This window comes from Girardinichthys multiradiatus, chromosome 9, assembly GCF_021462225.1.
Source record: "Girardinichthys multiradiatus isolate DD_20200921_A chromosome 9, DD_fGirMul_XY1, whole genome shotgun sequence".
Lineage (NCBI taxonomy): Eukaryota > Metazoa > Chordata > Actinopteri > Cyprinodontiformes > Goodeidae > Girardinichthys > Girardinichthys multiradiatus.
This window is the reverse complement of record NC_061802.1, coordinates 4,535,857-4,546,728: the sequence shown is the minus strand read 5'-3', so window position 1 is coordinate 4,546,728 and position 10,872 is coordinate 4,535,857. Positions and strand designations below refer to the sequence as shown.

At 41.7% G+C, this 10,872-nt stretch overlaps 1 protein-coding gene across 1 annotated transcript; it reads left to right on the top strand.

The window, feature by feature from the left end:
- The first annotated feature begins 385 nt into the window (after positions 1–385).
- On the top strand, positions 386–10,563 carry LOC124873871 (GATA zinc finger domain-containing protein 14-like). Its single transcript, XM_047374890.1, has 6 exons — positions 386–402; positions 5,157–5,453; positions 6,213–6,344; positions 6,771–10,196; positions 10,330–10,415; positions 10,508–10,563. Exons 1-4 carry the CDS (start codon positions 386–388, stop codon positions 10,150–10,152), a joined length of 3,828 nt encoding a protein of 1,275 aa, XP_047230846.1. The 3' UTR covers positions 10,153–10,196; positions 10,330–10,415; positions 10,508–10,563.
- Positions 10,564–10,872: the final 309 nt, after the last annotated feature.

Here is a 10,872-nt window from a genome sequence, read left to right as displayed (position 1 = left end):
TGAACAGCATTGATTTACACCTGACAGGTAAGTATCTCACAGGTTTATGGAAGTTCTGTAAAGAGAAAACAAATAATACAACATGTCAAAGATCCAGCAATGAAAGAGCATGTTTAATACATAAGTTTTAAAACTTAATGAAAATGAATTTAAAACATTTCAGAGATACAGTTTTGGAATATTTTTTACTATAGGGAATGGTTAGTTACAGTTCACACTGCAATGCTGGAGGCTCTGGGTCAATTTGTCCCTTCACCAATATTGCACCACTATGTTACTGCCCACTTTGTACAGATGTACTTAAACTATGGCACATCTGTTTTTTATTGTTGTTGTTTTAAGTTTAGGTATGTATTTTCAATAATTATGAAGATCAATTGTCAAAATGGTCAAATCTGGCATGTAAATTATCTTATCATCATCTATATGTAAATTCTACTATAGTAAAATGCTTTTGCTTATCTGCTAAAAAGCATTTGGTGTCATGGTGGAGGTTTGTAGGGGACTGAAAAGGGGTCATTTTATTAGGACAGACGAAAATCCATCTGAAGAGCATGCTATTTCTTATTTCTCTTGACATCAGGGATCACCTTCAAGTTTGATATTGATCACACGTTGTAATGTCAACCCAATTATCTCATGGAACTTTGTGATAAATGCCTCTAACCCAATGAATTGGCACCCTCAAACATTTCTCAATGTCTGAGAAAAAAAGTCTTACTTATGTTTTCTCAAAGAACCTTGGATGGATGGATGGATGGATGGATGGAATATACAACAATAAAACCACTTCAAATGACCAATGTTGTTTAGGATTTTTTAAATAAGACTTTGCAGAAAACGTTTTGTCACGTTAGTCACTTTGTCACTGGAGTTGTTGTGATATTTAGCCACATACCTTATTTTTGTTGAAAAATGTATGCTGACGTAAGGTTTGGCTTTGGCCCACCTTTCTTTCTCCACTGTAGCTGCATGAAAAAACCTTAATCCCCATAAATAGCAGAGTTCAGTGATATCTAAAGATTATTATACCATTCTCAATGATCTTTAAAAATCTTTATTGGCATTACAGCAATCAGATGGCCTGTTATTTGCATCTTTTGACTGAAGGTAAACAGTTTCACAATCTTTATTAATAAGCTTTAGGTCTTGGAGGTCAGAGGATCCTTGCCATTCTTCTAACCTTACAGATTCTCTGTCAGATTCAAATGTTATTACTAATTTGCCAAAGTAACATGTTGATCAAATAAAACATATCCTAAATTAACATGCATATATTGGTATTTGATAACATACAGCGGTTGTACAATGAAACTGAATCACCAGTCATTTTAGTGTGGGAGGTTTCATGTCTAAATTGGACCAGCCTGGTAGCCAGTCTTCATTGATTGCACATTGCACCAGTAAGAGCAGAGTGTGAAGGTTCAATTAGCAGGGTAAGAGCACAGTTTTACTCAAAATATTGAAATGCACACAACATTATGGGTGACATACCAGAGTTCAAAAGAGGACAAATTGTTGGTGCACGTCTTGCTGGCGCATCTGTGACCAAGACAGCAAGTCTTTGTGATGTATCAAGAGCCACGGTATCCAGGGTAATGTCAGCATACCACCAAGAAGGACAAACCACATCCAACAGGATTAACTGTGGATGCAAGAGGAAGCTGTCTGAAAGGGATGTTCGGGTGCTAACCCGGATTGTATCCAAAAAACATAAAACCACGGCTGCCCAAATCATGGCAGAATTAAATGTGCACCTCAACTCTCCTGTTTCCACCAGAACTGTCCGTCGGGAGCTCCACAGGGTCAATATACACGGCCGGGCTGCTATAGCCAAACCTTTGGTCACTCATGCCAATGCCAAACGTCGGTTTCAATGGTGCAAGGAGCGCAAATCTTGGGCTGTGGACAATGTGAAACATGTATTGTTCTATGATGAGTCCACCTTTACTGTTTTCCCCACATCCGGGAGAGTTACGGTGTGGAGAAGCCCCAAAGAAGCGTACCACCCAGACTGTTGCATGCCCAGAGTGAAGCATGGGGGTGGATCAGTGATGGTTTGGGCTGCCATATTATGGCATTCCCTTGGCCCAATACTTGTGCTAGATGGGCGCGTCACTGCCAAGGACTACCAAACCATTCTTGAGGACCATGTGCATCCAATGGTTCAGACATTGTATCCTGAAGGTGGTGCCGTGTATCAGGATGACAATGCATCAATACACACAGCAAGACTGGTGAAAGATTGGTTTGATGAACATGAAAGGAAAGTTGAACATCTCCCATGGCCTGCACAGTCACCATATCTAAATATTATTGAGCCACTTTGGGGTGTTTTGGAGGAGCGAGTCAGGAAACGTTTTCCTCCACCAGTATCACGTAGTGACCTGGCCACTATCCTGCAAGGAGAATGGCTTAAAATCCCTCTGACCACTGTGCAGGACTTGTATATGTCATTCCCAAGACGAACTGATGCTGTATTGGCCGCAAAAGGAGGCGCCTACACCATACTGATAAATTATTGTGTTCTAAAACCAGGTGTTTCAGTTTCATTGTCCAACCTTTGTAGATAAGAAAAAAATCTTAATTATAGTGAACTGAAATCCACAGTGTAAACAAAAAACCAGTTTGACAACTTCTCTAAAGATTTCCAGTAAAAGCTTTGCTTACAAAGTGTAATGGCATCTTAAGAGGATAAGCAGTGCTGGTAACTTTGTATTTCAAAACATGGATCCTAAGAGGGAATTATATAATCCACACCCTGTGTGTATTATTTGACAAATTTTAACAAACTGCATCTATAGAAAAAAAGCAATTATTAAAGAGGTGATATGTGCAAGAACACAATTTATCCTCGCTATAAATGGCTGATTGTCAGGTTTTGTTTTATTGATTAAGCAGTTAATAAAATACCAGACAAGTATTGGTGGCTGGTTGTCAGGCTTTAGGAAATGTTTACATTTGGCTGCTATTTCACCAGAAGTTTGTGCAGTATGGATTTAAAAACAATCTATTTTGATAATGTTGATGAGCTACAACTTGCTGAACATTTTTCTCATGTTATTTTATTTTACATGCCCTAAATATACACTGTGGTTAATTCGTTTATAAGGTTATAGAAAAAAAAGTAAGCTGTTGTGTTGAAAAACTGTGAAGCAAGTGTAAAGGAAAAACAATACTCATAATGTTCATTTAACTGAAATCATACACAACAGTTCTTAATAACTCAGGTAAAATGTTTATTATTAAACACAGGGTTATTAATTTACAAATCTGCTCTGCTAAATTGGTTAATGAATAATTAAAAAAAGAATAACTACAAAAAAGTATTAGTTCTCAATTTTCGACATAATTTTTATCAACATCCAGTTGTGAAAGACATGATTTACTTGGATCATTTCAGTTTATCCTACACATTTTCAGCTTTTTGACATACATTTTATTTTGTCATTTTCTTACATACTTTACCTGGGTTTGTCAGGGTATTAGAATATAACACCTCTCACTGCTGACATGTCACTACCTCTTTATTGCTCAGAGGGAGGAGCATTTCACAAACTTAACCAGGTACACCAACAGAGACGATCTATCTGTACACAGCAGTGTAAAGGACAACTATATTCATCATGGACAAGAGAATTATCAGTTTCCTATGTTTTCTTGGATATATTCATGCAACTTCCGGACAGGGTAAATATTCACAATAGATTTTATATTTGTTGTTTTTGGGTTTTTTTTAAGTGAGGATCACGGTAGAAGTTACTAAACAGTATTTACAGAGTACTAAATGTATCAAAAACATTAAATATTGTTTAATTAGAATAGGAAATATGTTCCGCCTGGTTTTAATGTCCTCTTGTATATTCAAACAAACAAAAGAAACTTCTAATAGTGCTTAACATGCCACATAGAAAAATCCAGACTTCTATTAATCATTTTTTTTAAATTAAATTACCTTAAGCATTTCTAAAAATAAAAAAGTGTATACCAGTCATAAAAAATTGTCAAATAGATTTTTTTTCTTTTCTTTATGTTCGAAAATACTTTGTGAGATTCATCAATATTAATAAATGTATTTAAATTAGTTGAGTAAAATGATTAGTGCAGGGGCATTTAACACTAGATATTTTTTGCTAAAAAAATCATCACCACATTTGCAGAAACAACTACAGTCCCTACAGCTATAACTGAAGCTGCTACAACTACGACTGCTGCTCCAGCAACTACAACTGCAGCCCAAACAACTGCAGCTCCAATTACAGCACCGCCAACAACTACAGTTGCAACCTCAACAACTACATCTGCTGCTCCAGAGACAACTGCTGCCCCAACAACTACCGAAGCCCCAGCAACCACTACTGCTGCTCCATCAACTATAAATGCAGATCCAACAACTTCAACAGCTTCTCCAACAACAACTGTTTCTCCAACAACCACAACTGCTTCTCCAACAACTACAACCGCTGTTCCAACAATAACTGCATCACCCGCAACTACAACTGCAGCTCCAACAACCACAACTGTTTCTCCAACAACTACAACTGCTGCTCCAACAACTACAACCGCTGTTCCAACAATAACTGCAGCCCCCACAACTACAACTGCAGCTCCCACAACTACAAATGCTGCTCCAACAACTTCAACAGCTTCTCCAACAACTACAACAGCTTCTCCAACAACTATAACTGCAGCTCCAACAACTATAACTGCAGCTCCAACTATAACTGTTTCTCCAACCACAACCGCAGCCCCAACAACTACAACAGCTTCTCCAACTACTACAACTACAGCCCCAACAACTTCAAATGCTTCAACAACAACTGCAGCTCCAACAACCACAACTGTTTTTCCAACAACCACAGCTGCTGCTCCAACAACTATAACCGCTGTTCCAACAATAACTGCATCTCCCACAACTACAACTGCAGCTCCAACAACCACAACTGTTTCACCGATAACCACAACTGCTGCTCCAACAACTACAACTGCTGCTCCAACAACTGCTGCTCCAACAACTTCAACAGCTTCTCCAACAACTACAACTACAGCCCCAACAACAGCTTCTCCAACAACTACAACTACAGCCCCAACAACTTCAAATGCTTCAACAACAACTGCAGCTCCAACAACCACAACTGTTTCTCCAACAACCACAGCTGCTGCTCCAACAACTACAACCGTTGTTCCAACAATAACTGCATCTCCCACAACTACAACCGCTGTTCCAACAATAACTGCAGTCCACACAACTACAACTGTTGCTCCAACAACCACAACTGTTTCACCGACAACCACAACTGCTGCTCCAACAACTTCAACAGCTTCTCCAACAACTATAACTGTAGCTCCAACAACTGCTGCTCCAACAACTACAACAGCTTCTCCAACAACTACAACTACAGCCCCAACAACTTCAAATGCTTCAACAACAACTGCAGCTCCAACAACCACAAGTGTTTCTCCAACAACCACACCTGCTGCTCCAACAACTACAACCGCTGTTCCAACAATAACTGCAACTCCAACAACTACAACCATTGTTCCAACAATAACTGCACCCCCCACAACTACAACTGCAGCTCCAACAACCACAACTGCTGCTCCAACAACTACAACTGCTGCTCCAACAACTTCAACAGCTTCTCCAACAACTATAACTGTAGCTCCAACAACTGCTGCTCCAACAACTTCAACAGCTTCTCCAACAACTATAACTGTAGCTCCAACAACTATAACTGTTTCTCCAACCACAACTGCAGGCCCAACAACTACAACAGCTGTTCCAACAATAACTGCAGCCACCACAACTACAACTGCAGCTCCCACAACTACAACTGCAGCTCCAACAACCACAACTGTTTCTCCAACAACCACAACTGCTGCTCCAACAACTACAACTGCTGCTCCAACAACTACAACTGCTGCTCCAACAACTGCTGCTCCAACAACTTCAACAGCTTCTCCAACAACTACAACTACAGCCCCAACAACAGCTTTTCCAACAACTACAACTACAGCCCCAACAACTTCAAATGCTTCAACAACAACCGCAGCTCCAACAACCACAGCTGCTGCTCCAACAACTATAACCGCTGTTCCAACAATAACTGCATCTCCCACAACTACAACTGCTGTTCCAACAATAACTGCATCTCCAACAACCACAACTGCTGCTCCAACAACTACAACTGCTGCTCCAACAACTTCAACAGCTTCTCCAACAACTATAACTGTAGCTCCAACAACTGCTGCTCCAACAACTACAACAGCTTCTCCAACAACTACAACTACAGCCCCAACAACTTCAAATGCTTCAACAACAACTGCAGCTCCAACAACCACAAGTGTTTCTCCAACAACCACAACTGCTGCTCCAACAACTACAACCGCTGTTCCAACAATAACTGCAACTCCAACAACTACAACCATTGTTCCAACAATAACTGCAGCTCCAACAACCACAACTGCTGCTCCAACAACTACAACTGCTGCTCCAACAACTTCAACAGCTTCTCCAACAACTATAACTGTAGCTCCAACAACTATAACTGTTTCTCCAACCACAACTGCAGGCCCAACAACTACAACAGCTGTTCCAACAATAACTGCAGCCACCACAACTACAACTGCAGCTCCCACAACTACAACTGCAGCTCCAACAACCACAACTGTTTCACCAACAACCACAACTGCTGCTCCAACAACTACAACTGCTGCTCCAACAACTACAACTGCTGCTCCAACAACTGCTGCTCCAACAACTTCAACAGCTTCTCCAACAACTACAACTACAGCCCCAACAACAGCTTTTCCAACAACTACAACTACAGCCCCAACAACTTCAAATGCTTCAACAACAACCGCAGCTCCAACAACCACAGCTGCTGCTCCAACAACTATAACCGCTGTTCCAACAATAACTGCATCTCCCACAACTACAACTGCTGTTCCAACAATAACTGCATCTCCCACAACTACAACCGCTGTTCCAACAATAACTGCAGCCCCCACAACTACAACTGTTGCTCCAACAACCACAACTGTTTCACCGACAACCACAACTGCTGCTCCAACAACTACAACTGCTGCTCCAACAACTTCAACAGCTTCTCCAACAACTACAACTACAGCCCCAACAACAACTGCAGCTCCAACAACTATAACTGTTTCTCCAACTACAACTACAGCCCCAACAACTTCAAATGCTTCAACAACAACTGCAGCTCCAACAACTACAACCGCTGTTCCAACAATAACTGCATCTCCCACAACTACAACCATTGTTCCAACAATAACTGCACCCCCCACAACTACAACTGCAGCTCCAACAACCACAACTGCTGCTCAAACAACTTCAACAGCTTCTCCAACAACTATAACTGTTTCTCCAACCACAACTGCAGGCCCAACAACTACAACAGGTGTTCCAACAATAACTGCAGCCACCACAACTACAACTGCAGCTCCCACAACTACAACTGCAGCTCCAACAACCACAACTGTTTCACCAACAACCACAACTGTTTCACCAACAACCACAACTGTTTCACCAACAACCACAATTGCTGCTCCAACAATTTCAACAGCTTCTCCAACAACTACCACTACAGCCCCAACAACTTCAAATGCTTCAACAACAACTGCAGCTCCAACAATCACAAGTGTTTCTCCAACAACCACAACTGCTGCTCCAACAACTACAACCGCTGTTCCAACAATAACTGCAGCCCCCACAACTACAGCTGCAGCTCCAACAACCACAACTGCTGCTCCAATAACTTCAACAGCTTCTCCAACAACTACAACTACAGCCCCAACAACTGCAGCTCCAACAAATATAACTGCAGCTCCAACAACTGTAACAGCTTCTCCAACAACTACAGCTACAGCCCCAACAGCTTCAAATGCTCCAACAACCACAACTGTTTCTCCAACAACCACAACTGTTTCTCCAACAACTACAACTGCTGTTCCAACAATAACTGCAGCTCCCACAACTACAATTGCAGCTCCAACAACTATAACTGCTGCTCCAACAACTACAATTGCAGCTCCAACAACTATAACTGCAGCTCCCACAACTACAATTGCAGCTCCCACAACTACAACTGCAGCCCCAACAACTACAACTACAGCCCCAACAACTTCAAATGCTTCAACAACTGCAGCTCCAACAACCACAAGTGTTTCTCCAAAAACCACAACTGCTGCTTCAACAACTACAACTGCTGTTCCAACAATAACTGCAGCCACCACAACTACAACAGCTTCTCCAACAACTACAGCTACAGCCCCAACAGCTTCAAATGCTCCAACAACCACAAGTGTTTCTCCAACAACCACAACTGTTTCTCCAACAACTACAACCGCTGTTCCAACAATAACTGCAGCCACCACAACTACAACTGCAGCTACCACAACTACAACTGCAGCTCCAGCAACCACAACTGCTGCTCCATCAACTACAACTGCTGCTCTAACAACTACAACAGCTTCTCCAACAACTACAACTACAGCCACAGCAATAACTGCAGCTCCCACAACTACAACTGTTTCACCAACAACCACAACTGCTGCTCCATCAACTACAACTGCTGCTCTAACAACTACAACCGCTGTTCCAACAATAACTGCATCACCCACAACTACAACTGCAGCTCCAACAACCACAACTGTTTCACCAACAACTACAACTGCTGCTCTAACAACTACAACCGCTGTTCCAACAATAACTGCATCACCCACAACTACAACTGCAGCTCCAACAACCACAACTGTTTCACCAACAACTACAACTGCTGCTCTAACAACTACAACCGCTGTTCCAATAATAACTGCAGCCCCCACAACTACAACTGCAGCTCCCACAACTACAACTGCAGCTCCCACAACTACAACTGCAGCTCCCACAACTACAACTGCAGCTCCCACAACTACAACTGCAGCTCCCACAACTACAACTACAGCCCCCACAACTACAACTACAGCCCCCACAACTACAACTACAACCCCTATAACTACAACTTCAAATGCTTCAACAACAACTGCAGCCCCCGCAACTACAACTGCAGCTCCCACAACTACAACTGCAGCTCCCACAACTACAACTGCAGCTCCCACAACTACAACTGCAGCTCCCACAACTACAACTGCAGCTCCCACAACTACAACTACAGCCCCCACAACTACAACTACAGCCCCCACAACTACAACTACAACCCCTATAACTACAACTTCAAATGCTTCAACAACAACTGCAGCCCCCGCAACTACAACTGCAGCTCCCACAACTACAACTGCAGCTCCCACAACTACAACTGCAGCTCCCACAACTACAACTGCAGCTCCCACAACTACAACTGCAGCTCCCACAACTACAACTACAGCCCCCACAACTACAACTACAACCCCTATAACTACAACTTCAAATGCTTCAACAACAACTGCAGCTCCCACAACTACAACTGCAGCTCCCACAACTACAACTGCAGCTCCCACAACTACAACTGCAGCTCCCACAACTACAACTGCAGCTCCCACAACTACAACTGCAGCTCCCACAACTACAACTGCAGCTCCCACAACTACAACTGCAGCTCCCACAACTACAACTACAGCCCCCACAACTACAACTACAACCCCTATAACTACAACTTCAAATGCTTCAACAACAACTGCAGCTCCCACAACTACAACTGCAGCTCCCACAACTACAACTGCAGCTCCCACAACTACAACTGCAGCTCCCACAACTACAACTGCAGCTCCCACAACTACAACTGCAGCCCCCACAACTACAACTACAACCCCTATAACTACAACTTCAAATGCTTCAACAACAACTGCAGCCCCCACAACTACAACTGCAGCTCCCACAACTACAACTGCAGCTCCCACAACTACAACTGCAGCTCCCACAACTACAACTGCAGCTCCCACAACTACAACTACAGCCCCCACAACTACAACTACAACCCCTATAACTACAACTTCAAATGCTTCAACAACTGCAGCTCCCACAACTACAACTGCAGCTCCCACAACTACAACTACAGCCCCCACAACTACAACTACAACCCCTATAACTACAACTTCAAATGCTTCAACAACAACTGCTGCTCCCACAACTACAACCATTGTTCCAACAACTAGAATTGCTTCTCCACCAACTGCAGCCCCAACACCTACTGATCACGGTACAATGTCTCAAATTTTTTTTAAAAAAAAACAAATTTATTCTTGCAGTGATATTTCATAAAAATAAGACATTTTAAAAAACTACAATAAATATAGATTTATTCAATGATTAAAACATATACATCTTTGCAGGCTTGGAGCATCTCATACATCTAGATATGAGGTTAAGAACGTATGGAGAGGTCAGCAATGGAACCCTAATTGAGCTCATTAAACAGGTATGTAAACTAGAATAACCTGCAAATTATTTGGTTTTATTTGATCAAATCTCAACTAATAATGACTTAACACTTTTATTCTTTCCATTTAGGTTTTCAGAGACCGACTTCTTAATGGAACAGCCCACACAGTGACTGTGCAAAGCATTAAAAAGCATTTAGTTAACCCATAGATCTTTACAGAATTGACTACTAAAATATAGCATTACTGGAAATGCTTATTTTTTAAACTTATCAATCAATAGGTCACATTAGGTGTTGATCATGTTTATACTTTATATTTAAAACATATTTGAAATTTTGCTTATTTTGAAAATGTACAGGTTGTGTTCTTGGGGAGCATTCCAAAAAGGTGGTTCAACAAACCCGGATTCTCTCCATGATATCTGTACCGATTATCTCTGAGCTGGTTTTCAATTCCAGAACAGCTGATATCTTCAGGTTTAGTCAATTCTGA

Coding starts and splice junctions, on each gene's coding strand:
- LOC124873871 (XM_047374890.1), top strand. Junction 5,454..6,212: donor TGCAGCTCCAACAACCACAA/GTGTTTCTCCAA, acceptor CAACTTCAACAG/CTTCTCCAACAACTATAACT. Junction 6,345..6,770: donor TGCAGCTCCAACAACCACAA/GTGTTTCTCCAA, acceptor CAACTTCAACAG/CTTCTCCAACAACTACAACT.